General features: G+C 51.7%; 4 protein-coding genes across 8 annotated transcripts; 2 read left to right on the forward strand and 2 right to left on the reverse strand.

Annotated features, from left to right (window-relative positions):
* The first annotated feature begins 46 nt into the window (after positions 1-46).
* Positions 47-4,915, forward strand: DPAGT1 (dolichyl-phosphate N-acetylglucosaminephosphotransferase 1). The gene is made up of 9 exons (XM_007124206.1): positions 47-414; positions 729-849; positions 1,025-1,238; positions 1,485-1,631; positions 2,927-3,011; positions 3,381-3,569; positions 3,891-3,978; positions 4,145-4,300; positions 4,384-4,915. Exons 1-9 carry the CDS (start codon positions 254-256, stop codon positions 4,447-4,449), a joined length of 1,227 nt encoding a protein of 408 aa, XP_007124268.1. The 5' UTR covers positions 47-253; the 3' UTR covers positions 4,450-4,915.
* A 134-nt stretch (positions 4,916-5,049) lies between these two features.
* Positions 5,050-7,216, forward strand: H2AX (H2A.X variant histone). Its single transcript, XM_024131293.3, has one exon. The coding sequence runs from the start codon at positions 5,712-5,714 to the stop codon at positions 6,141-6,143; it is 432 nt and encodes a 143-aa protein (XP_023987061.1). The 5' UTR covers positions 5,050-5,711; the 3' UTR covers positions 6,144-7,216.
* A 98-nt stretch (positions 7,217-7,314) lies between these two features.
* Positions 7,315-14,903, reverse strand: HMBS (hydroxymethylbilane synthase). Of its 3 annotated transcripts, none has more exons than XM_007124205.2 (14): positions 14,719-14,903; positions 12,217-12,270; positions 11,801-11,873; positions 11,366-11,415; positions 11,224-11,279; positions 10,765-10,842; positions 10,458-10,535; positions 10,245-10,320; positions 8,989-9,102; positions 8,700-8,738; positions 8,378-8,497; positions 8,082-8,135; positions 7,854-7,940; positions 7,315-7,755 (listed from the first exon to the last, which is right to left on the reverse strand). In XM_007124205.2, exons 1-14 carry the CDS (start codon positions 14,749-14,751, stop codon positions 7,582-7,584), a joined length of 1,086 nt encoding a protein of 361 aa, XP_007124267.1. In that variant the 5' UTR covers positions 14,752-14,903; the 3' UTR covers positions 7,315-7,581. The 3 variants fall into 3 exon arrangements, with proteins under 3 accessions (XP_007124267.1, XP_007124266.1, XP_028357032.1); XM_007124204.3 differs by having other exon boundaries at positions 12,211-12,270; positions 14,719-14,897; XM_028501231.2 differs by lacking the exon at positions 8,082-8,135 and having other exon boundaries at positions 12,211-12,270; positions 14,719-14,897.
* Positions 14,904-16,814: 1,911 nt separating this feature from the next.
* VPS11 (VPS11 core subunit of CORVET and HOPS complexes) lies at positions 16,815-25,907 on the reverse strand. Of its 3 annotated transcripts, none has more exons than XM_055091676.1 (16): positions 25,701-25,907; positions 24,945-25,092; positions 24,712-24,847; positions 24,219-24,382; positions 23,350-23,597; positions 22,402-22,603; positions 21,851-22,002; positions 21,032-21,218; positions 20,193-20,339; positions 19,879-20,067; positions 19,615-19,776; positions 19,247-19,386; positions 18,956-19,158; positions 18,653-18,824; positions 18,001-18,223; positions 16,815-17,337 (listed from the first exon to the last, which is right to left on the reverse strand). In XM_055091676.1, the coding sequence occupies exons 1-16, from the start codon at positions 25,886-25,888 to the stop codon at positions 17,173-17,175; spliced, it is 2,826 nt and encodes a 941-aa protein (XP_054947651.1). In that variant the 5' UTR covers positions 25,889-25,907; the 3' UTR covers positions 16,815-17,172. The 3 variants fall into 3 exon arrangements, with proteins under 3 accessions (XP_054947651.1, XP_054947653.1, XP_054947652.1); XM_055091678.1 differs by having other exon boundaries at positions 24,945-25,116; positions 25,621-25,796; XM_055091677.1 differs by having other exon boundaries at positions 24,712-24,859; positions 24,945-25,116; positions 25,621-25,796.
* Positions 25,908-26,433: the final 526 nt, after the last annotated feature.

Consider the following 26,433-nt stretch of genomic DNA (forward strand, 5'->3'; position numbering starts at 1 on the left):
TTGCTCTGCGAACTAGATCCGGGTGGAAACAGTAGGTAGGCAGATGCAGTGGGGCAGAGCCAAGGTTGCTGTATAGAGGCTCGCGGGAGTCCTGAGGGCGGCTCAGGTCAGAGTTGTTGGGTTTCGTTCAGGGTGGCGTGGGAAGGTCCAGCCTGTGGGGAGCGGCCACTCCTTACTGCTGGGGCCACAGGGCTTCTGCCCAGCTTGCCCGTTAGCTAAGGAGGGGGCCGAGCGGGCCCCCTGGCCGGTCACCATGTGGGCCTTCCCGGAGTTGCCGATGCCGCTGTTGGTGAATTTGATCGGCTCGCTGCTGGGACTTGTAGCCACACTCACCCTCATCCCTGCCTTCCGTGGCCACTTCATCGCCGCACGGCTCTGCGGCCAGGACCTCAACAAATCCAGCCGGCAGCAAATGTGAGGGCCCCCGCGCTGGTCCGGGGCAGTGGGGAAGGGGTGGGCAGGCAGGGGCGGGGACTGGAGTGCTGGACTGCGAGCGGAGACGAAGTGCTAACCCAACAGCCAGCCCGGGACTCTGGGAGGTGGCGGGCAGATCTGGTTAGCATTGGGGAAGGGGTGGAGGTGGGAAGGTGGGACCCTTGGGTGCATCTGGGACTCCAGTAGTGGTGCCCTTCCCCGCCCCCAAGTCAGGTTATGGTGATGCTTGCCCTAGTGAGTGACCACGCCCCCTTTCCTCTTCCCCCTCCACCCGACTTGCTGCTGGGCCACAGCCCAGAGTCCCAGGGAGTGATCAGCGGTGCTGTTTTCCTTATCATACTCTTCTGCTTCATCCCTTTCCCTTTCCTGAACTGCTTTGTGGAGGAGCAGTGTAAAGCCTTCCCCCACCATGAAGTAAGTGGGTTAGTGAGGGCTGCTGCCTGTGGCTGGGACTGGGAGCTACTGGAGAGAGTTGGGGTTATTTGGGTGTGGGGGGAGGGGCTGAGAACGAAAGAAAAGATGAGAATTCTTGAAAGGAACGGTGAAGTGGGAGTAGGCTGGAGCCATGACCTGCCCGAGCCTTCCCCAGTTTGTGGCCCTGATAGGTGCGCTCCTTGCCATCTGCTGCATGATTTTCCTGGGCTTCGCGGATGATGTACTGAATCTGCGCTGGCGCCATAAGCTGCTGCTGCCCACAGCTGCCTCACTACCTCTCCTCATGGTCTATTTCACCAACTTTGGCAACACGACCATTGTGGTACCCAAGCCCTTACGCCCACTTCTTGGCCTGCATCTGGACTTGGGTGAGTAGCACTGCCACTTCTGCCCCTATGGCCCCTACTTCAGGGCACCCTTGCCCTGTGAGATACCCAGCAGAGCATCCTTCCTGGTGCTCCACATTCTCCTCCCTGTTTTGTCCCTGTGTTTTCTTAGATCCTTTTGTTGGTCTTCCATCCCATCCTCTATCTTCACCAAATTTTCTCAGAAGAACATCCTTAAATTCTCATTCTACAGGTGGCATTACTTCTCTTACTGTTTTCTCCCCCCAGGGATCCTGTACTATGTCTACATGGGGCTGCTGGCAGTGTTCTGTACTAATGCCATCAATATCCTAGCAGGAATTAATGGCCTAGAGGCTGGCCAGTCGCTAGTCATTTCTGCTTCCATCATCGTCTTCAACCTGGTGGAGCTGGAAGGTAGGTGGGATTGGACTAGGGAGAGAAGAGAAGTCTGAGTGTTAAGGAAGTTGCCTGACACCTGGCTTTGGGGAATTTGTTAAACGTGAGAAAGAAACTAAGATTTGTTAAATGTGAGAAAGAAAAATAGCAGCCCTGTCATTTATAACGGCATTGGCACTAATAGGTAGGCCATGGTCTTCTCTTGCTGAACATAAACAACTTCATAAAACCTCAAAATCAGACAGGGTCACTCTGTGACCGTGATACAGTAAGACCAAAACTAGACCCCTCTGTAACCATGTCTGAGCATAGACAAAACCACAGGAACACGGTGCATCTCACAAAAATGACCAAGATCCCCTTCTAGCTAACATGACTGGTTGCTGCTTCCTTCCGATCACAACTCAGTTCCTCTCACTTTTTGGATAAAAATTATTAAGATGCTCAATCATAGCATTATCTCTGCTGACAGCACCCAGTACAGGGCAAAACTCTGCCTCCTTGCATCCTCCCCAGAATTATTTAAAACAAATTCTATAACAAGTTCTCCTAACACCTCCTTACTGAGGCATCCCATGGTTCCCCATGGTGTGTGGGTTCCAAAGTTTCTCTTGTTTCAAGTCAGTAAACCCAGAATTTTTTTTTTTTTTTTTGCGGTACGCGGGCCTCTCACTGTTGTGGCCTCTCCCGTTGCGGAGCACAGGCTCCGGATGCGCAGGCTCAGCGGCCGTGGCTCACGGGCCCAGCCGCTCCGCGGCATGTGGGATTCTCCCGGACCGGGGCATGAACCCGTGTCCCCTGCATCGGCAGGCGGACTCTCAACCACTGCGCCACCAGGGAAGCCCCCCAGCTTTGACTACAGGCGTGTTTCTGGTGGCTTTTGGCTGATGGACATCCATAAGTACTTATTAAAGCTAAGCACTTCTAAAATGTGATCTCAGTTTAAACTCTGTAACAGCTCTATGTGGCAGGTGTTTTCATCAGCCTTTTTTCACAGACAGGAAACAGGCTCAGAGAAGTTAAATGTGTCATGATCAAGGTCACACAGTTAGGAAGTAAAGCTGGTATTCAAACCTAGGTCTGAATGGTCTAAACCAAATGTAAGACAGTAACTAGTTTAGGAAGGGTTCATGAAAGAGGTGAAATATTGGGAACTGCGTGGGTGACATAAAAGGGGTAGTGAGTTCTTGGGACTTAGAGAGGTGGACGATACAGCTTGGGACAGAACTCAGGGACAGACCAAAATAGGACCCAGGTGTGCAGGGGAAGTGGCTATCAACTTTTCCTTCTTTCTTTTTCTCCTGCTTCCAAAGGTGATTATCGGGATGATCATGTCTTTTCCCTCTACTTCATGATACCCTTTTTTTTCACCACCCTGGGATTGCTCTACCATAACTGGTAAGTAGGCCTGTGGATAGTGGGACAGCTATTTGAATTTGTGGCCAGTACGGTCCTCCTGATTGCGACCCATCTCCTGACGGAGAGGCTTAACCTGTGCATCTCTGTATTGAGTGTTTCCTGGGTCTTTTTGGTAATATTCTTAAATCTTAAATATTCTCTACCCAGTTGTAGCCGGGGGCAGTTGCTGTGGAGCCCCCAGGAATAGATGGATTCAGGGCCTTGTTTCCTGGAGAGTTGCTGAGAGAGCTGGAATGTCCTCTGAGCCAGAACTAGGGTCAGGGCTAGCCCAGTGCGCAGGGTGTGTGATGTGAGAGAAAGGATTGCTAATGCCTCTTGCCACCTGCTCAGATCCTCTCCCCCACACAGGTACCCATCACGGGTGTTTGTGGGAGATACCTTCTGTTACTTTGCTGGCATGACCTTTGCCGTGGTGGGCATCTTGGGACACTTCAGCAAGACCATGCTACTCTTCTTCATGCCCCAGGTGTTCAACTTCGTCTACTCACTGCCTCAGCTCCTGCATATCATCCCCTGCCCTCGCCACCGTATGCCCAGGTAGCTGCTTTGGGGCTTGAAAGGGACATCATAGCTTTTTCCCTTGGGATGCCTTAGACGTTTGCTATGCAAAGGGAATGGGCCCGAAGAAGGGCTAACTCTTGCCATGCAGTTAGCCCGTTATACATTACAGAGCACATTTAGTTCCACGATCTCATTTAATGTTCACAGCAGCTCTGATCACACAGAAGCAAGCAGCAGAGCCAGAAATAGATCTCAGGGTGTTTGACTCCACATTCAGTGCTCTTCCTATTAATTAACCACAGGGAGGAGAGTTCTTTGAGTAGTGGCCCAGTCACATGAAGCTGTCTTCCCCTGCAGACTCAATACCAAGACAGGCAAACTGGAGATGAGCTATTCCAAGTTCAAGACCAAGAGCCTCTCTTTCTTGGGCACCTTTATTCTAAAGGTAACAGGGTAACAAGGAGGTAAGGCTCTAGGCTGCCATTCGGAATTCAGGGAATGGGGAACCTAGGCCTACATCACACCCAAGGGGCGTTTGGAAGCATTGAGCAGATCCCCATTCCTGAAGCGTAGGTATTAGCTGAAGTTCTCTCCACTTTTGACTTCTCCAGGTAGCAGAAGGCCTCCGGCTAGTGACAGTGCGCCAGAGTGAGAATGAGGATGGTGCCTTCACGGAGTGTAACAACATGACCCTCATCAACTTGCTACTTAAAGTCTTTGGGCCCATGCATGAGAGAAACCTCACCCTGTTCCTGCTGCTGCTACAGGTGCAATGCTGTTGGTGATGTGGTTTACATCTCCTTGTCTCCCTTTCTCTGCGGTTCTTACTGTAGTTCATTTCTCCTTACAGGTCATGGGCAGTGCTGTCACCTTCTCCATTCGGTACCAACTTGTCCGACTCTTCTATGATGTCTGAGTCCCCTGATCCACTGTCCTTTGCTTCACAGCCTCCAGATTTCCTGACTCAGGCCGACCTCTTCTAGACCAAGATTGCCTCCTGGCCCAGACCTCTCCCACCCTTCATTCTCCTCCAGATTTTGTCCTCAGCATTTCCTTTCCCCTGTGATTATTGACATCCTGGGCCTTTCTTGCCCTCTAATGACTATTGATTGGACTTTGCCTATGGCTTTCTTCAACTTGCCACTCCCCTTCTCCGTCCCATCTTTGCAGCCTCCTAAGGTGGGATACTGTAGCTTTGATGCAATTACCCACAACTCTTGACACTCAAGAAATATGTTGGGCCTGGGGATAGAACCCTGGCTGGGGATAGGGACACAGGCTCGAAGGTGACTTGCCATTTGACTATAAATTAAGTATTCTGATGACAGACTGGGGGGCCTGTGCTCCCAGTGGTGACAATAAACTGTCGTCTTTTTCTTGTTGTTCCTGTAGGTGTATTTCCTATATAGGGCATTTTAGGATAGACTGGGAGGGTTGGTGGAGGCATTTCCTCAGAGAGGATGCCTATCTTTCTGCCCCATCCTTTATCTTTCAGTACATCAGGCCCCTCCTAGCAAGAAGGGAACAGAGAGAACAGACCAGACAGAACATGTTGAATAAATAGGAAATCCTGCTGCTCAGGTGGCATAAAGGGCCATAAGATTGGCGTTATCTGTTCTCTGGTATGGGGTTGGACTTTCAGGGGGTCTCATTCCTTCCCTTTTTCACTCTCCCTTTGCCAGGCAGGAGGAGGGAGTGACCAGACCTGGGACGGGAGGAAGCGGTAGCCCTAGTGTTGACCCCTTTAAAAATCCTAGACCCGCACAGACTTCCCTGAGGCTCTTGAGGTGACTTCAGACTCCACCCTCTTTGTCTTCCGGCTCTGGTCTGGGCTGTAGGGTTTAAATCTGGCGCGCTTCACTTGGATTGGCTACACCCGGGAGTGGTTGGCTGGCTGCTTGCTGCCGCTCCTCCTCGCCTTTTCCCCGGGCAAAAGGTTTTCAAATTCGACCAATCGGCGGGCGCGTTCTTTCAGCTGAGGCGCGTCATCGAAGGGTTAACCGCAGCCAACCGGAGGCGGGTATTGGAGAAAAGAGCCAGTCAGGAGGACGCGGGGGTGCGCCCTGGGGGCTTATAAGGGCGGCCCTTGGGCGCGCGCGGCAGCAGTTGGACTGCGGCGGACGGCTGTTCCTTAGTCTTTTGGGCAGGCCTCCTCCCCGTTCCTCTACCTCGCGCAGCATGTCGGGCCGCGGCAAGACAGGCGGTAAGGCCCGCGCCAAGGCCAAGTCGCGCTCGTCGCGAGCGGGCCTCCAGTTCCCCGTGGGCCGCGTGCACCGGCTGTTGCGGAAGGGACACTACGCCGAGCGGGTGGGCGCCGGCGCGCCGGTCTATCTGGCGGCGGTGCTCGAGTACCTCACAGCCGAGATCCTGGAGCTGGCGGGCAACGCGGCCCGCGACAACAAGAAGACGCGGATCATCCCCCGCCACCTGCAGCTGGCCATCCGCAACGACGAGGAGCTCAACAAGCTGCTGGGCGGCGTGACGATCGCCCAGGGAGGTGTCCTGCCCAACATCCAGGCCGTACTGCTGCCCAAGAAGACCAGCGCCGCCGTGGGGCCGAAGGCGCCCGCGGGCGGCAAGAAGGCCACCCAGGCCTCGCAGGAGTACTGAGGGCGCCCGCGCCGCCGCCACCGCCGCCGCCCGGCCCCTCCCCTCGCCACCACAAAGGCCCTTTTAAGGGCCACCACAGCGCTCACGGAAAGAGCTGGGCCACGTCGGGCTCCGGGCCGGGCGGCCGCGCACTCGTCCCCTCCGCGGCCCCGCCGCCGCCGCCGCGCGGCCTGCCCCTCCCCCGCGCGGCTCGCTCCAGCCGTGGCTCGGCGGAGGGCGGCCGTTTGAACGCCGCTCGGTGCCAGGAGCGAGCTCGTGACTCGGCCGGCCTGGCCCCCGAATGCTGATGGGCTGCGGGGAGGCCGCGGCACCTTCTAGAAGGCTGGTCCGGCCGCGCTGACGCAGGGCCGGGGCGCGTGGCGGGGAAGGTGAGTCGGTGCGGACGGCCGGCGGCGGGGCCGGGCGCGTTCCCCACAAGCCCGGTGCTCCGGACGGGACTCGGTTGCCGGCGGCGGCGGCGGAGTCAGTCGGTCACTTCATTTGTCCCGGGACGCCCTTTGCTGCCGGATCCCGAGCCTTGCACGTCCGCGCTCCCTCCATCTCCACTCGCAGGCCTGTGCGCGTCCCGGAAGACATACTTCGCGGCGTGAGCATCTCCCGCGGTGTCGGGTCCCGGCGGCGTGGGGGCTGCGGGAGTCCTGCCCCTGGACCCGCGCCCCTCCCGGCGGGTCCGCTCCGCAAGCCAAGCACCTAGATACCAGCACTAGTCCGTTAATCCCCATCTGGACTGAGTCGCCGTTGGCCTCGGAACTGGAATTTTGCAGCTAACCCATCCAAGACAGTACTTTAGGTATTGGGGAGTTTCAGATGGACTAATTTTGTTTATTAAAGGATTGTTTTCTTTTTTAAACAATGAGGTGTCTCTTCATTTTGCAGACGGGTTGTAGGATCGATGACTTTGTAAGATTCCTAAAGGTAGTGGGGGAGGGGAGCTATCTGATACAAAGGCTCTACCGTTAACTGGAGCGGCAAATCGTAGATTATAAGATTATGGTTCTTTTCTTGGTGTTCCCTGGGAGACAATTTATTCTGTCAGAACTACTGAAACAGAAACAGAAGGCAATGTATTCCAGGAGAACTTTGGACAGGGGTCTTAGCCTCTGAGGTAAGGAGCAAAGGGTCTTGTGTTTGTCCTTATCTTTCTTTCCTGCAACCCCATCAAAAACAAAGCCACCTTCAAATCTAGTTTATTAGTAGAGTTGGTTACATTCAAAGGCTGTTGCTTGTTAGGTGTTTTTTCTCTAGAGACTAAGCCTCCACCTACTGAGGAGACAAGGCATCACCAAGGCCCCAAGTTGAGACAAGTCTCTAAGTCTCTGCCCCTGCAGTTCCATCCCCTGGGTAATCACCCCCCAGGTAGCAGTGAGACTGGGGCACTGAGGGCTGGGATGTAGGCACGGGGCACCAGCAACCCAGGCACATGTGCCCCACAGACCAGTTAGTGGGCATCATTGAGCTGCCGTGCAACATCCAAGATGCTCTTGGCTCCTTTGTTCAGCAACAAGGTGGCCAGGCTGATGCCCAGGCTCTCAGCAGCCAGCTGGGCTTGTCGTGGAATGTTCCGGGCAGTGATGCCCACCAGCTGTGGATCATCCTCAGGGCCATCTTCATGCTGGGTAAGGGAAGGAGGATAGGATTTGGTGAGCACGAAAGGGGAAGTAACATACAGATGTGTCTCCTACCCTCTCCGTCACCCTCCAGCCTTGGCACCTGGGCAGGGACATGGATGGTGGCCTGCATGGTCTCTTGCATGCCATCTGCGCCATTCAGACTCCAGACTCCTCCAGTCAGGTAGAGCTGGGAAAGAAAACGGTTGCCTCAGCATACTGTGAGAGGGAACTGCTTAGAAACCTGGGCTTTTCTTGCTGGCAGCTCAGGATGCACAGGAGAAATGCCAGAGTCCCTTCCCTGCCCTCCCACCCATCTTCCCCTGCTTACTTGCCCATCCTTCATAGCTGTATGCACTGCCACTGGCACACTGCAGCCTCCTTCCTGCAACAAGTTCTCCCTGTGAGCTCCAAGGACCCTTACCACCACCCTGTAACCAGAGTCCTCAGAGATAACAGACCCCTCTAAGGACATAACTGAAAAAGAGGTAGCGGCCCAGACCTGGATCCTATCCATACTTTCAAGGATGAGTTACCACTAAATACAGAGCAATAATTTGAGAAGTCTCCCCACTACCCTTCCCAGCTCCCCAGGTACCCACCCCTCCACAAGAGCACAGGCCCTACCAGGTGCCTCAGGAAGGCCCGTTCAGCGATGCAGCGAAGCAAAGTCTCAGGATCATGCAACACACCCACCAGATCCAAGATGTCCTGGTCCTTGGCTCGAACTTCCACTCCCAGAGCCCCCTGATGGAAAAATAGCCTAAGATATCAGGGGCAATCTTTTCGCAACCAATAGAGCTAAGGATGGGAACCAGCCTACTTCCACCTGTTTGCCAGGTCCTTTTGGGCCAGTAGCCTCCCAAGGCTTGCCCCTCTCTGGGAATGTTCTTGGTTGAAAACAAAAGAAAGGGACACATCAATACACGGCTTCCCTGGTCAAGCATACCTGACCCACAGCATACATGCACTCCTCAGGGTTCAGGATCTGTGGGGGCAGAAGAGGCAGTCAGAAGGGTGGAGGTGGGAGTGCCTAAAAGCACACAGCAGTGAGATGGGGCTTTCCTAGCATACAGAAGGGCTGGAGAAGCAAAAGTGGGAGTTTGGCCTCTGATCCCCAGTCTTCCCAACCTGGGACCCTTTTCCAGCTTGCACTGTTAGAGGTGGGTATTCAAAAAGAGAACACAGGCAGGAAGGAGATGAAGATCATCTGGGGAGGGAAGAGTGGCAGGCCCTACCTGCCCCACCCGGTTCTGCCAGCCCATGCGCTGCAGGCCAGCTGCGGCCAGGATGATAGCACTGAACTCCTGCAGCTCATCCAGCTTCCGAAGCCGTGTGTTGAGGTTTCCCCGCTGTGGAGAGGTGCTAAGGACCACAAGCTTTGGGCAGTCTGGAGCCTTATGCTGTTCCCTTTGCCTGAGTCTCTCAATCTGCTAACTTCTCACCTTTGAGTTCTCAGCTTAATGACAACAGCTAACACTTACCTCATACTTACTACATGCCAGACGCTGTTCTCAAGTGCTTTAGATATGTCAATTCATTTAATTTTCACAACCCTATGACGTAGGTAGTAGTATTATCATCTCCATTTTACAGATGAGAAAAATGATAGAGAGGTTTTCATTTATTTAATAACTTGCCCAAGGTTACAAGACCTCTGAGAAGCCTTCCCTGACTCTCAAGTCTGTGTTTAGATGTTCCAGCTAGAAGCTTCCAGAGAATGCCCTACTTTGCGCACTGGAGCACTTAGCAAATACTATGTTGAAAATCAGTTTTATAAACATATAACATTGTAAAAATCAAAACAATATAGTAGAATATAAAATAAAAATGGAGTTATGGTTACCAAAGGGGAAAGGGGATGGGGGGAGATAAATTAGGAGTTTGGTATTAGCAGATGCAAACTACTATATGTAAAATAAACAACAAGGTCCTATTATATAGCACAGGGAACTATATTCAATATCTTGCAATAAACTACAATGGAAAAGAATATGAAAAGGAATATGTATATATACATACATACATACATACATACAGAAACTAACTAAACTTGCTATATACCAGAAACTAAAACAACGTTGTAAATCAACTATAATAAAACAAAATTTTAATTATTTAAATTTAAATGAAAATGGAAGCACCCCTCCAACCCCCCTCCCTCGATGTAATCATTATTCAGTATCACTCTGTATGATCAATGCCTGGTTGTCTGTTTCCAGAACTAAAATGCAAACTCCGTGTAAGCAGGGACAATGTTGATCTTGCTCACCATATCCCCAGTGCCAGGCACTTGCCTGGGGCTAAGAAAACATGAAAGGATTATGAATGAATGGATGGATGGATGGATGGGTGGATGAATGGGAGGACAGGCAGTCCACTGCATCCATGGTCCACTTCCTCTGGAAGCCCCTTCCACTCTCACAACTCCCAGGGCCCTCTGGACCTGGTCTTCCTCCTTGGCTGCTGCCTCCTCCCTCCGCTAAAAGGATACAATACTCTTGAACTCCAGATGTGGGAACTTTCTCTGCAGCTGGGCCGCTCTCCGCAGGGAGCTAGTTCCCACCACGCTGCTCAGAGAGATGGTTTAAAATGAGATTTAACTCGCATGAGATTTAACTAGGCAGGCACTGTTCCTTTCCTCCTCCTCCCACCCCTCCATCTTCTGTGCACATCCCACCAAGATGCCTATCCAGGCCCCACTCACCTCTTCTCTGGCAAGGTTTCTAGGGTCTTCCCAACAAATTTTGGGTGAAAGACCACAGCATCATAGGGGCTCTCCCGCCTGGGGATGGAGGGAAAGTCATAGAATAAGGGAGAGATCTCGGTTCAGGTCACTTCCAGGCTCTCTCAATAGTCAACTAACTGGCATTTTCTGAGTTTTCTGCCATGCTTGACACTCCTCAGGGCAGAAGAGACAGCCTAGAGGCAGAGGGCCAAGTCCCAAAGGGAAAAGTCAAGGTTAATATGATGTCTACCCCATGCCGAGGCCGCCTGACTGGCAGGACTCTTACTTGCAGATGGCTCCAATGGTGAAGCCAGGAGGAAGCACCGTGGGCAGGTCCTTCAGGGAGTGAACAACCAGGTCCACTCTAGAGAGATGGCAGAGAGGGAAGGAGAAGGGGTCTGAGCAGCATGTCCCCAGCCCTTCTCCACCCACTCCTGCCTGTACGTCACTGGCAGAGCCTAGAGCAGTTCAGGAAGCAGGCCTTTCTGAGACCTTGGGTCCCAGAGACCCGCTCTCCTCCTACCCTCCCTTTCACCCCCCTCCCCAGCCAGTCCTGCACCCCAGGCAGCCAGATGGCTCAGAACCAGGACACTCTCTTTTTCTGAGCCTGAAAAACTCATATATGAGCCCCTCTCTAGCCTATCCAACCGTTTAAGCCCAACAGTCTAGCTGATACCCAGGTCTGATGTGCACTGGGGTCCTAGCGAGAGCCTGGGAGGGCGCCATGCTCCCTGCTTTCACTTACTCATTCCTCTCCAGAGCGTGTTCCAGCTCCTTGGTAAACAGGCTCTTCTCTCCAATCTGCCAGGCAAGAAAGAGCCTCAGGGTGAATCTTTTGGGGGAAGGAAAGAGGAGAGGGAAAAGGGTTGGATGGAAAATGTTGTTACCTTAGAGAGAGCAGTATCAAGAATCTTGTCCCCTGTGGTGGACATAGCAACTGAGGAGAGAATCAACCAATCACATGTTCAGTGATCAGCATTTATTGAGCCCCTACTGAGCTCAGCACTTGTGCTAAGATTGTTGGTGGATACAGAGGCATGTAAGCCCCAGTCCCTACCCTCTGGGAATGTACGATCTAGGAGAAAGACCAGATGTAATCAAAAAAAGACCCAAAGCAGATGTTAAATGCCAGGCTAGCCCAGGCAGTCAGAGCTGGAGGTGTTTTGAGAAGGGAAGGGCCCTCCAAACTGGGGACAGCCAAGAAGAATTCTCAGAGGCAACAGGACCAGGCTTTGGTCCAAGACAAAGCCAGAAACACTGTGTTCTCCCCTCCAGGGGTTAAAGGCTTCCCATTAGCTTCCATTCCTGTCCAGAAAACTCACTGATTTCAAACTGCAGGCCTGGGTATAAGGCTTTCAGCGTTGCCACCACACTGTCTGTCTGTATGCGGGCCAGCTGGGGGTAGAAATTCAGGTTAGTCCGGTCCTCTGGCCACTACCCTAAGGTCAGACCCTCACAGGGTCAGGGAGATCCTGAAAGGATTGGAATTCAGAGAAGGGATTGAATGCCCACCTAGGAAGGGGAGGGGTCTGGCCTGGGAGTCCTCTGCACCCCAACTTCCCAGCCCAGGGACTATCTCTTTACAGAATGCAATGTCATTCTGCATGGGATTTGATACTCAGTCACCCCATTTCCTCCATCCCCGAGCTGCTGAGAACGCTCTGGGCCCCCCAACTTATAATACTGTGAACACAGAAGTCTTCCGAAAAACCTCCTCCACCCCGGTACTTACACTCACCTGGCTCTTGCGGGTACCCACGCGAACCACTCTCATCTTTGAGCTGTTTTCTTCCTGCAGAAAAGGTCCCCAGGTCACAGTCCCTGCTGCTCTTTGTGTTCCTCAACACCTTGTCCAAGAACCAGAATCACTGGCTTGGAAGAAAGGAACCTCAGCCCCTGGCCGGTGGCCAGCTGAGCCTCGGAGTGGGGAAACACACCCCTCCCCAAGACTGGTCCCTTTACCTTCCCCAATACCTTCTGCCTCCCCAGGGATCCAGAGAAGCAGAGACCAGAGAGGTGACAGTAGGACCTGCTGTTGCTGTAATGACCAGGACACTAAGCCCTGAAGCCCATCCAAGCTAAGGCAGTAGGAATGCTGCACTCAGCAAGGTGGGTAGAGAGATAAGGTCTATCAGTCTGGCGCCAGGGAGGGTGGGGCCTGCAGCAAGCAGGGGCAGGACAGCTGGGGCCACACAGGGGAACGTGAGCTGAGTCACTGAGGACAAGTTCAGGGTCCACAACAGAGCGGCACTTGAGAAAGCTTCAGGGCCACCTAGATGCCATAAGAGCTACCCCACAGCTGCCACACTACGGATCCCGTAATCTGGACGGAATGCATACGTAAAGGACTGGGGTCAACAGATCTGACGTATAGTCCTGCTCAGCCTCTTGGCTGGGCGAACTTGAACACATCATCTTATTTGTTCATCTATAAACCTGTTTGTTCATCTATAAAATGAAGAAGTTTGCACTCAAGTATCTTCTGCTTTTGATATTCTGTAAGACTAAGAGGGTAAGCTGTCTAATGTCCATTCACCTAGAGTGCAGCCTCTGGTTTCACCACGAAGGAAATATTAGGATGTCAGAGACCAAGCCAAGAACTCAAAGGGACATGCCTCTTCCTCTTGCCAGGGCACCTTGGCCAAAGGTATTCAGTGCCAAGCAGGCAGAACTGGGTTCTTCAGTCTGAGGTCCTATTTCTTCCCAGATCAGACAGTGGTCACTATAGATACTATCAACTTCCCCTGTTCTGGGATCTTCATCCTACAGAGTTCTTCTGCAGTCAGGTATCGGGAGGCCTCTGTTGCTGGAGGAGGTGACAGCTGGCTGCTCTTGGACTCTAGTCTACTCCATAGCTATCACTTCTCCAATAAATAAACCCTGGGGGACCCTAAGCAAATTAGGCTAGGTTTGAAATGCTAAACATGGCAATTAAAATTCTGGGCCGGGCTTCCCTGGTGGCGCAGTGGTTGAGAATCTGCCTGCCGATGCAGGGGACACGGGTTCGTGCCCCGGTCCGGGAAGATCCCACATGCCGCGGAGCGGCTGGGCCCGTGAGCCATGGCCGCTGAGCCTGTGCGTCCGGAGCCTGTGCTCCGCAACGGGAGAGGCCACAACAGTGAGAGGCCCGCGTACCACAAAAAAAAAAAAAAAAAAAAATTCTGGGCCACAGGGAGCCCACAGAAAGGAATCTAAGGTCCCAGAAACTGCTATGTTCAAACAATCCCTTAATTTCATTGATTCTGCATAGCATATTCAAGTCAAATTGTTCCAGTAAAAAATTCCTTATTGAGCATGTATATCCTAGAGCTATTGCTTTTAATCTTCATAACAACCTATCAGGTAGACAGGGCAGGCATCTCTGGAACTATGTTACAGAAGCAAAGTCTGGCTCTGAGGAGCAAAGTGACTTGCCCAGGGCCACAGGGTTAATCATGGGTAGAGAGCTGGAATCCAGATCTTCTTACTCCTAGTCCAGCACTCAGGAATGTCAGCAATGGCAGAGAATCCCCCTCCTTACCAGCACATGGGTCAGGGAGAGATAGGAAGCTGCCCCACTCCTTTCTTATCTCAGGCGGACTTTGGCCTCATGGACTCTGCAGTTTGCATCTGCACAAGCCCAGAGCTGGGACCCCAGGCTAGGAATAGGAAGGCCCGAGGGCGTCCCCCGTCCATAGTAGTAACCCAATGATGTGTCTCAGTTGGGGACTTTTGCGTGTAGGCTGGGGCTGGGTGTACATTAAAAAGAAAAAAAGCGGAGAAGGTGCACTTCCAAGACGATTGCGTGCAGTTCGGAGAATTCGAGGGACACTCTCCTCTCTGGATCCAAAATGGAACACTTCCCCAAAGTGGCTGAATCTCGACTCGGACATGTCTCGTGTGAAGGGATCCCGGGGAATAGCACCCTATCTCGTGCAGACGAATTTTCCTGTGTTGGGTCACTACATCTAGAGCCGTGGAAGCCATGCCTCATGGAATCCCATCCAGATCCCCGCAGGAACGGGGTTCCGTTCGAGACAATCCATCTGCTCTTAAGTCCGCCCCCACCGCTCACTGATTCCCCTAAGGACAACCCAGCTGCTGGCCCTTTAAAAACTGTTCGAACCAAAAAAAAAAAAAAAAAAAAACAGACGGATAATCGTCCCGACCAATTGACGACGGAGAAGGGCAACTTGGGGCCAATCGTGGCACTGCTAGTGCAGAAGACCGAAGCTGCGAGGGTCACCGGCTCAGGACTCACCGCCGTTGCGGCCGCGTCGCCGTTACCAGACATGGCTGTGCGCGGGAAGTAGGCCGGGGGCTGCTGCCAATGTCCTCCGGAGTCGGGCAAGCCGAAGGCCCCGGCAGGCCGGGCACTGGGCGCACGCGGAGCTCGCAATACTCCAGCAGCCACACACTCCCGACTCCGCTAAGGGCCTGCGTCACTTCCGGCCCCGCCCCAGAGCGGCTGGACCTCCCCTGGGCGGGAATTAGAACGATTGCAACAGAGAAAGACCTTACCTTGGGTTACCGCCTCTACTCCCCGAGGCTGGCCCCGGTCTTCCCCGTTTGAGACCCAGACCCACCAACTGTTCATTTTTACTTTTACCTGGCCAGTAATACCGATGGTCAGTGGCCAAGATATGCTTCCCGGATTTATCCACAAAAGTAAGTTCTTTGCACTCCCTCCTACCGCCACCCAAGGAAACGTCAATACACCAAAAGTAGGCGTGCCGAGAGGAAAAGGATACTAACCCTACAATGCGGCATCGGAAGTTAAAGGCTACTTGATCAACGTACCATGCCCCCAGGCTGCATTCAACGTCTACTAATAAAAGAGGCCTGCTTCTGAAAGCTAGTCACCCAGAATTCCACAGCTTTATCTCCTTAGCCGTGGCACAAGCAATTAGTGCAGCTTATGTGGTGCTTCTTCTGCTACAACCCCGAAGTAGGCAACTAAAGACAAATAACTGAAATGGGAGTGCCAACACATTATTAGTGTTAGTGGGACAAGGGCTTGTGAGTAAAAGTGCTTTACCCATTAACAGTACTAATAACCATGTATTAACCACTTTCAAAAAACTGGACACCTCATCCATACCAGCCCGAGGGCTACAAGATTCCAGCCTTGACTTATCTCTATGTGTTTCAAAAGCACCTGGTATTTGAGAGATGTTTTGCAACTGAGCTTTAAGAGATATACAGTGGTCAACAGCCCCGAACTAGCTCTGACTTGACCACAGGATCTGGTGGTGTCCTAAAGCTACCTTAGCTTCGTTACCATGCCAAGATCCCCGCGCAAGGGGGATATTTGTACTCTGCTAGGTGCAATTCCTGCCGTGTGGAAGACTGTGATGCCCCAGCTCCCCACCCCCCCGAAATCTCTGCCCCTTTCCTAGAGCCCTGATAACATGTCTGCCTCCTATCCCTTAAATTCTCTTACTGCCCTCCCTTGGGGGAGAAGGTGTCTTTAAAGCATGTGCTCTCCCTTCTCCATTCCTTGATCAATGAATAGTTTCTGCTCTGCTATACCGAACATGGTTTTGTTTGACCGGAATTTGCAACTCCAGGCAAAGGACCCACTGAGGGGTCACTGACCTCTTGGGGACCAGTAACACATCCATTGATTGGCTCCTTTGACCTTCATAACAGCCGTACTAGAAAGATGTTGTAATTCCTCATGTACAGACGAAGAAACTGAGGTTCAGAGAAGGTTCAGAGTTGCCCTAAGTGAAACTAAGAATCAAGCTCAGGGCAGCTGATCCAAAGTCTGTATTCTTAGCTGCTACCAATGTAGTGTACTCTATCCGCCTCTTCTAAATACTACCTAAACCACAATGTCCAAGTTACTTCTTTTAATTAACCCATAGGAGCAATTTTCCAACGGGCAGTGTAACCCCAATTACACGCAGACACTTAGCAACACAAACTTCAGCTGACGACTTCGAAGAGGGAACAAAATGTTTCAATAAAGGCCCTTTTATCCTGCTTATCATCTGGTGCTGAATACAGCGAGACACCAACCCACCCATTATGAAGGCAGGCTTTAAAGCCCAAGGCTCCCCACCAGAATCTGCCTCCAGCTTGAATACTCTGTCCATACAAGAGCCACAGAGACCAGCCACACTATAGAGCAGAGTCCTCAATCCGGGCTGCTCTTGGGGCTCAGGGCTTTGCAGAGGTTCTTCAAATGAATTCTACTAGATGCCATAGGCCCCACTCATTACTGGAATGAAGTCTTGTCAACATCATCTTCAAGGAACTCTGTAGGAAGGGAAGGGGAGCTCTAGGAGAGCAGAGGAAAAGAAGTACATTTTGCACAGTTAAGAATCACCAGGAAGTCCCCAGAATAAATCCTTCAACCCCGAAATCATTATATGCTTTTATTTATAGACTCTGGGAGCCAGGACCCAAGCACAGCCTGGTGCTCTTGGATAGAGAATAAAGCCGCTATTGTCCAGACTCTGAGGTTGCTGAGGTGCCCTCCCCCTCTGGTCTGGAATGATCTACACTGCTCAAAAAGTCAACAGGAGAAATGGCAGGTTGGCCGAAGAAGGAGGCAGGAAAAGAAAGTCCTCTTAAGTCCTGAGGGCTATGGCATCAGATGAGAGCAGAGTCCTGGGCATGTCTGCCTAACTCCTTGCAACAGCCCTGTCTCCATCCCCCTGTGTCCCTGCTGCTGGGCCTCCACCATCACACCCCTCCCACTAGCCGCTTAAGTGCCCCTCCTGGCGTGTATGAGCAAGTCCTTCTGCAGCCCGGCCTCCAGGCTCGCAGTCAGTCGGGCTGTAGGCGGGTCGGTCAGCAGAGTCAATTTGTTGAAAACACCTCGGCCAAAGTAGTCAGCAATCACAGAGAAGCTGTCGTTGGAGCACTTGAGCTGCAGGGAAAGAGAAGAGTTGCGAGTCAAAAACCCACAGGACGGGCTTCCCTGGTGGCGCAGCAGTTAAGAATCCACCTGCCAATGCAGGGGACACAGGTTCGAGCCCTGGTCCGGGAAGATGCCTCAGAGCAACTAAGCCCACACGCCACAACTACTGAGCCTGCGCTCTAGAGCCCACAAGCCACAACTACTGAGCCCACGTGCCACAGCTGCTGAAGCCCGCGCACCTAGAGCCCATGCTCCACAACAAGAGAAGCCACCACAATGAGAAGCCCGTGCGCCGCAACGAAGAGTAGCCCCCGCTCAATGCAACTAGATAAAAAGCCCGCGCACAGCAACGAAGACCTAACACGGCCAAAAATCAATCAATCAATCAAAATAAAACAGAACGCCTCATTCCATCTCTTTAAAAAAAAAAAAGAAAAGCCATCGCAACGAGAAGCCCGCGCACCGCAACGAAGAGTAGCCCCCGCTCGCCACAACTAGAGAAAGCCTGCGCACAGCAACGAAGACCCGATGCAGCCAAAAATAAATAAATAAAATACATTAAAGAAATAAAAAATGTTTTTTTTAAAAAAACCCCAGAGGAGGAGGAGAAAAGAACACCAGTCCCCAGCGCTCACCACCTCCCTGTGGGCGGGCGAGTCACGTCATCCCCACCTGGTGCTGGAAATGATCATGGAGATCTCGCTTCTGTTCCTGGGCCCGAATCATATCCATGACCTTGCGGTTTTCAGGGAGGCAGGTGGGGCAGTCAGCATCACTTTCTGAGTAACTCTCAAAGCAGTGCTGGTGGAAGGAGTGGCCGCAGAGAAAGTGGACTGAGGGCAACTCCAAGGCACTGTTACAGATGCTGCACTTGGTCTTCTGGAAAATCTTCGGACTACAGGCAAGGGAGACCAGAAAAGAGTGGCAAAAAGTGAGGGCAGGGCCAGGAACCATGTGGAGAGAGAAGGCAGTTGGAGGCAATGAGGAGAGAGAGGTCCCCGTTAAGGAAGTACGAGGCCCTGCTCTTCTTACCACCTAAAGGGGGTCACGGGAGGACCCCACGCTGGGCCTGCAGGGAGTCTCAGCACCCTCCCAGCAGGTCCATCCAACCCACGAAAAGCACCTGCTACAAGATAATATCCTCCAAAGCCCAATAAATCACGTTCTACGTAGTAAATCATTCTTCGGAATTCCTCCATCAAAACCGATCTTCAAGAATGAAATGCTCAAACATACTCCATACAATCCTCTGTCTTTGAAAAATGACACCCTGTGAAGAACAGTGTTATCCCCGGACGCCTCCACAATTCTGGATGCCAAGTACCTCGCCTTCAGCTCCTGGATCTCCTGGCGGATACGGGTGGTCTCCTCTCGGTAGCGCCGCACCCGGAGCTCGTCCTGCGCGATCTGCTGGCTCTGCTTCTGCAGTTTTTGGACCAGGTAATCCCGGATGACAGACAGGGTGGCCGTGGAGTTGTGGGCCAGGGTCTGCACCACTGAGATGGGGGTCCGGGAGGAAACAAGACCGTGAACCAAGCAGCCCTCTGGATAGAACTGAAGGGCCGCTGCCCCAGAGCCCGACTGCCGGCAGCCCGCACCCAGCCACCCGCCCTGTCCTCCGGAGCACCTAGAAGAGGCGGCATGAGGTTCTTGCTCTCGATGTGCCTGAGCACGGCCGCCACGTACTCCTTGCAGTCCTCCTCCTTGCGGGCGAAGTAGCTGAGTGCCTGTTCCCACAGGGAGGGCTCCTGCTCCCCGTGGCGCTCGCACACGGTGAGCACCTGCCGGTACTGCTCGTGCTGCATGTGGTAGTGCATGATCTGTTGGAACCTGCGACCGGGCAAGGCGCACATCAGCGGCTGTCCCCCACAAGTGACTCGGCTACGTTCCCCTTCCCTGAGATTCCCCAGACTCTTACAGTTTCCCCTGCTCATAGAGGTAAAGGACCCCATCCTGGAAGTCGTGCATCTGGCAGAGGACCAGGGCTTTGTCAAAGACATCACAGAAGCGACCACTCTTCAGTAGGGAGATGGCCTCTGCGTGAAGCTTCTCTTTGACCTAAAAGAGGAGGGTACAGCTGCTGGACATCAGGGAAAAACGACAAGGCCTCTCAGGACCAGGCAAGTCAACTATCTCTTTCCCTCAGTCCAACTTCCTCTTCACGGGGGACCATTTAGCCCCCAAGGGTGAGGTGTTATTGGTCTAAAGAAAGCAGCAAGAGGCAACCAGGAAAGAAATGGAAGCAGTTTTTTCTCCAGCGCCTCCGGCCACTTTGCCAGGTCTCACCTGCGGCTCCTCCTCGTGAGCCCAGTTCTGGAGTCGCAGCTCAAGGAGTGTGTCATAGATGCCCTGCGGGGAGTCAGGCTGCACCTCACTCATGTGCTCTAAGAAAGCTTTCAGCTCCCGCGGGTTGTTGGCAAAGATGGGGATGAACTCCTCTGAGTTGGCCTAGGACGGCAAGGGAGGAGAGGTGGCCGAGTGAGGGGGCTCGGTATTTGGGCTGCTAAGGTGATCCCTGCTGTCCAAAAGCCATTCTCCCTGAGGCCTCACCCTGCAGCCTGGAGCCTCCCTATCGCCTCGGCCTTCAAGGTTGGGCCGATAGTCGGTACAAAGTCCCTTCAGCAACTCGGTCGTCTGCTCTGGTATATGGTGCATGAGGATCTTGCCGTAGCGTTTCATGTTGCTCTCTGCCTGCTCAAAAGGTAGCTTGCCAATGTATCGAAGGGCTTCCTGATAATTCTGTGGAGAGGCAAAGGGCAGAGTAAGCACGTGATCCTGCCTCACCCACCAGGAAGCACTTTCAGCATCCCAGGGATGTCCTAGAAAAAGAACAGGGTCCTGCCCGTGTCAAGAGGCTCACCTACCTTGATGTCCTCTAGCTGGATCTTCAGGTACCACTCGTGATGTGCATGGTTCTCAGCCAAATAGAGGGCATGGGAGTAGTAGCCAGCCTGCCGGAGGACCTTGATGGCTGTCTCCACATCAAAGTGGACTTCACTCTCACTCTTTGTCTGCCAGGGAGACATTAGACAAAACCAGTCATAGAGAGGTTGTGGTTGGGGAACGGAAAGGAAATATGCATCTGATTCTAAAACCAGATTCTTAAGGCAATAAAAAAGTTGATGCTTTTTTTTTTTTTTTTTTTTGGCAGCGCTGAGCAGCATGCAGAATCTTAGTTCCCCAACCAGGAATCGAACCCGTGCCCCCTGCAGTGGAAGCATGGAGTCTTAACCACTGGACCACCAGAGAAGTCCAAAAGTTGATGCTTTTAAAGCACTGTTATCCTGCCTCTCCAAAAGTCTTCCTCTGCCTCTACTATTAGAGGGACTTGTCTGGGAACACAGGGCTTCCCTGGGCTTAGATACCACGAGAAATTCTGGCATCAAAAAACAAGAGGGGTGGGAATTCTGTGGCGGTCCAGTAGTTAGGACTCTGCGCTTCCACTGCCGGGGGTCCAGGTTTGATCCCTGGTGGGGGAACTAAGATCTGGCAAGCCACGCAGTGCAGCCAAAAAGAAAAAAAAAAAAACTGAGAGAGAAAACAGGAGAAAACTCGCAAAGAAGGCTATTCCTTTTCCTAGTTTATAGACCAGAGGACTCTGGTCCCCAAATAAGGTCAGCTCTTCCCTGTCTCTGCAGCCCTGGTGGAGCCCCTCATGCTCAGTGGGGCCCTCACGGAATCCCCCGCCAACACCACCCTGCACCTTGATGAATTCCTCCAGCTTCGAGCTGTCCTTGAGCTTTGTGTAGCAGTTGAGCAGTAGGGTGGTGTGGTCGGCATTGGCCAGGGACTGCCGGTGCAGGGTCTGCAGGTAAGCCGTCAGGTTGTGGATGCGCTGGGCATCCAGGAACTTGCGGATCACATACGATGGCTCCAACTTTCCAATGGTTCTAGGGAGACATATGCATCAAATAGCATTGGGGTCAGCGTACTTCTCAAACTTTCATGTGCATGGGAATCACTTGAAGATCTTCTTAAAATGCAAATTCTGTTTCAGCATGTCTGGAGTAAGGCCTGAGATTCTGCAATTCTAACAAAATCCCAGGCAATATCGATTATACTAGACCATGGATCACACGAGAAGCAAGGCTCCAGAGCACTGTTTCTTAAACTTGGCTGAAAACAGGAATTCGAGAGAGGTTGGGAAAGAGGCTAGACAGGTTCTTAAGACCCCTTATTAATTTAAGAATTAGTATTGAGGGAAGAAAGTGTGGAAGCAAGAGATGAATACCCTTTTCCCTTTAAAAAATCTTATCAAAATGAGTATTAACAAAGGTCAAGTTAACATCTAAAATAACAGATACTCATCAGCTCAACTGCATGCTGGTCATGTAATATTTGACCTAAAACATTCCCTTTCCAATAAGGTATACTGTCTTCTCACTTGAGGCATCACAGTTTCTGGAGGAAAAAAAGACGGTTCACAGTGGAGTCCACCCTCCTTCCCCAAGTGCAGGTTTTAACCTATCTGGCTGCCTGTCCCTGCATTCACAGCTATATCCTAAAGCGCCTCCAGACTGACCGGATATACTGCTGGACAGCCCCATCATGGTTGCCCTTGCTGTAGAGATGGTCCCCATACTGCATGAAGATCTGGGCCAATCCATCACTGTCCAGATGCTGGCTCTTGGCCAGATTAATCGCCATCTCAAATAGATTCTTCTTAAACAGCATCTGGAAGGGAAGAGAGATTAAAAAACTGGAAGAAGCAGTCCTGAGAAGACACCTTCCCAGAACGCACCCACAACACACAAGGCAGACAGTTGTGAAGCCCCGATCAGCCTAGATCTTAGACAGGGTAACACCTCTCAGATACCCCCAAGAACAACATCAGCTCGCCTCACAAGGTTCTCTACAGGCAGGCAGAGTGGACCCTGAGAGTGGGCTCAGGCTCCCAGCCACTGCTTCCCTCTAAGGCCTCATCCCAGGCCACTGGCCTTGTAATCCTACCCTAAGGGAGCTGAGTAAGTGACCCAAAGGGAAGGAAACACCCTGGCCAATGGACTTGGGGAGCCTGTTCCTAGAGCTGCATCTGGGTGCCCACGGCCAGCTCTGGGAATCTGGTGGCCTTGCCTCCAGTTTGGTCTGTGTGTCCTTCTCCTGCAGTGCGTGGACCCGCCCATCCCGCGTCAGCACGTACAGGGAGCCCCACTCAGCAAGCACATCCACTACATCCTCAAAGACGGTGCTATAGGCTATGAACTTGTTGCACAGGTCATAGATGTTAAGAATCTGCTTGTCGGAGCTCTGGGAGTCCCTGCTGGTAAACTCTGACCTGTGTGGGAAAGAGAAAGACCCAGATATTTGTACCACCTCTGTCTCAGCTCCCCTCGATTTCCTTTCCAATACAACTTTGATGCTGCCCATTCCACCCAGAACAAGACACCACTCTGGCCCCTCTAGCAGCTCATCCTGTAACATTTAGCACGGCGCTGGCAGTTGTAGGAAGAGAACATATAGACCTGGTCTTACCCTTTAGGATCCTATAATTAATACAGGCAACAGACTGAAAAATTAACTACATTCCAACATCCATTATTTAACAAATAATTAGTGCCTGGTGTATGTAGGCCACTGAGCTTAGTACTGAATGAAAACTGACATCTGACAAGGATCACTTGCATCATGCTGAAGACCCCATCGCCCTTTCTGGTGGCTCAGAGAAAAAAAACGCCCTGGCTTGCATCTCCCAGAACTTTCCAATTTCTCCACTACTCAGTCCCTTGTTCCTCTATCCAATTCATTTTGACCAAGGAGTAAAAATCCCAACACCAGGTCCCAAATTCCCTGGAGCATTCTAGCACATCAGGGCTGCTCAGCAAATGTCTGCAGCAAAATCACACACTTTTCAGCAAAAAAAAAACAAAAAAAACCCCATTATAACTGAGTCTAGGTGTAAGCACAATCTACCTAAAACCAAATAGGAGATTGACGGAATCCAGGCATTAGGAGTTTAAAATCAGGTTAATTCTGGGGAACAAGTTCAGCCCTCTCCCTTTTGCTCCTCCGTGGAGTCCTTACTTGGGAGAAACCTTCCGGTCACGGGAGACAATGACAAGGTAGCCTCTAAACCAGTGAGCAATGAGTTTATGGCCCTCAAAGGCGAAGCAGGGCCCCCGTTCATCAGGCTGGTATAAGTAGACACATTCATCCCCTGCCACTATGAACTGCAGGTCCTGAGAAGGGTCGCTTAGGGCTGAGCAGCGCAGACCACAACCGTGGGTGTCCAACTCCACACGAGGGTAGTCCTTTCCAGAAACTATGTAGGACTGCAGGAAGTAAGAGAGGGGTTAACAGGCTCCCTTTGAGGAGGAGGCATCTAAGCCTTCCCAAAGGTATCTCCACCTCCATATTGGCTCTCTCGTCTTAATTCTTAGCACCCTAAGACTTTCCCTGGCTGCTTGCCATCTCCATTAACCACCACCCATCTATTAAATATATAAGCCATCTATTATATATATAAGCAAAGACTACATTTCTTTCCTCTGTATATACTATCACTACTTACTACAGGTATTTAGCAAGCAAGAGAATTTTACTGCTTTATCCAAAAGCCATTGCTGAAACAAAACAAAACTATTGCTGAGACTAAGCTGTTATAAATTAGGAGCACAGGAACCAGAGAAGTAAAGCAACTTATCCAGTGTCTCTTAAGTTAATTAGGAGAAAAACTTAGGTCTTTTACTACAAGACCAAGAGTTCTTTTCCTAGCTCTAACTCTTCCCAGTCTCCTAAGGGAGGAAATAAAATATTAAGCTGGGCAAATGACTCAAGGTTGTATGATGAAAACTGCAGGAATTCTACCTCTTTTGTCAGTTCCTTACCCTAGCCCCCTGAGCAATGTTAAAGCCTTTCCTGCCTGCCCGTAACAGTGGAGGTCCTGGTCATACCTGAACATTCTCAGTTGTCACAACAAACAAGTGAGTGGTCTTTCCTGCTTGGCGAAAGGCCAGTCCGGTAACAGGATAGTTGCCCTTGTGCAAAATCTGGGTCTTGCTATGCCGGTCCCGAGTGATGTCCCCTTTGTTCAATGTAACACTGCCATCTGTGAAACCTGCAGGAGAGCAAGAAACAGCATTTTATTGAGGCTGAATAGATCAGGAAGCACAGAAGGGGAAAAAGACCACTTGAGGCACTTGTTAGAAGTGACAATCTTCCTCCTCATACCCAACTTCTCCAGTGGTTACCATGAAGATCAGGACTCACTGACTCATTTTCAAAGAACAAAACTAAATGCTTTCCCATCCAAAACTTTAAAATCTCAAACGCATCAGTTCAGTACAAAATGGTCTCATGAAAACAGTGAAGATGAGCTGCAGAAGCAACTCTGAAGAAAATCTATAAAGAATCATGGGGTGTTAGCTTTGCCTTCTTTCTGCTTACCGATGGCCATAAAGTTGAGATTTTCATGGACAGTCAAACAAGATACAACAGTCGGCTCTGCCCCTGGGATGGCAGGGAAGATTCGAGTGCAGAGTGGATTGCCACCATCTCTCTTCTCCAGGTTCCAGATCTTTACCTGTGGACAGACCTCAGATGTATGAATGCTAGTCACCCTCCAACAAACAGCCATTCCCAGGCTCCTGGGTCTTTCCCATTTCCTTTCTAGGACTCACCAGGGGGTTGATCCCCTCTTCATCCTCACCAACAGATGCCAGAATGTTGTGCTGCTTCAACTGGTACAGGTGTGTCACCCGTAGTTTGTAGGCCTGGAACCCGGTAAGCTGTAGGGAGCGGGGCAAGAACCAGATCTGGCCTTCCATGTGTGCAGAGTAGTCAAGGAGCCTCCTTTCCAAGGAGAGATACTTATATTTAGGCCAGAACCCAAATAACAACTAACATACATAAAACTCTTTAAATTTTTCAAGGGTTTTTCCACAGATTATCTTCTGGGAACTCCCCATCTTAAAAAGACTAGAAAAGAAAGGCCCGAGTTTAGTGGCAGCATTATGAAAAACAAAGCAGAAAACTCATGGTCTCATTTAACTCCTCCCCCACAATACTGGGCTGGGGAGATAATGACACCTCACATATTCATCTTTTAAAGCCAACTTGCATCCGTTCTTTTCATCGATCTTAAAAGAAAACAGCAACAACAACAACAAAACCTTGCCGAACTTTTACGCCCCTTTTGCAGATAAGGAAATTGAAGCCCAGAGAGGTTAAATGACTCGCCCAGGACTGTTCGCTCAGTTGGCAACAAGTTAGAGAACGGACTTCCTCCTTTCTTCCCTCGGACCACAGAAGGAGCACTGGGCGCCCATCTAAAGGAAAGTGGCACGTAACACGAACCCCTCTGACGGACAGAGTTCATCCCAGCTGTATCTCTTCAGGGATTCGGGGAAGGAAGAGGCAGCTCCAGAGGAAGGATATCTCCAAAGACTAGGCTCCCTCGACCTGAGTCGCAGACAGTGATGCCAGGAGGGAGGCAAAGGAACTTGGAAGCAGAGGGTCCAGAGGCAGGCGCAGCCCCGGGAGCAGCCCCATCATTGCCCAGTGGCTCCTTCACCAGCTCCTTGTCGAAGAAAACGAACCGCCGCCACTGCAGGTAGGCCGCCATCTTGGCCGAAGGCCCCCGCCTCCGGTAGAGAGGTCACATGAGAGGAGCCGGCGGATCACGTGACCCGGCAGCTTCCTGGAGCCTGGGTGCACAGGCTCTCCAGTCGCCTTGACAGCTTCCCCCTGCTGGGAGAGTGCGCGCCGCCGCTTGAGGCAGTGTCCCCAGCCCGCCGCTCGCTCCGCATTTTGCGGTTTTGCCGGCTCTGTAAGTGCACTGGCTGAAATGCTTGTTAAGAGCTAGACCTTCATTCACCTCTTTGAGCATCAGTTTCCTCCTTTATTAAATTCGCAGGCAATGAGGGATCAAGATGAGGATCAAATGTCACGCGGTTTGTGAATTGTAACCCGCTGTGCCTAGGTGAATTACCTTCTGCCCTCATAGGACTGTTTTGAGGCCTAAATGAACCCGTGTATGTGAAACTGGTTTTTCGGCTGTAGAAGAGGAGAATTAAGGTTAGAGGTTTGTGTCTGCCACCAGATACGGATTGTGAACTGCAGTCAGTGTCTTATATTCGTTTCTGTGTCCCTCTGTCTGAGCGCATGGCA

Source organism: Physeter macrocephalus, chromosome 16, assembly GCF_002837175.3.
Source record: "Physeter macrocephalus isolate SW-GA chromosome 16, ASM283717v5, whole genome shotgun sequence".
NCBI classification, from domain to species: Eukaryota; Metazoa; Chordata; class Mammalia; order Artiodactyla; family Physeteridae; genus Physeter; species Physeter macrocephalus.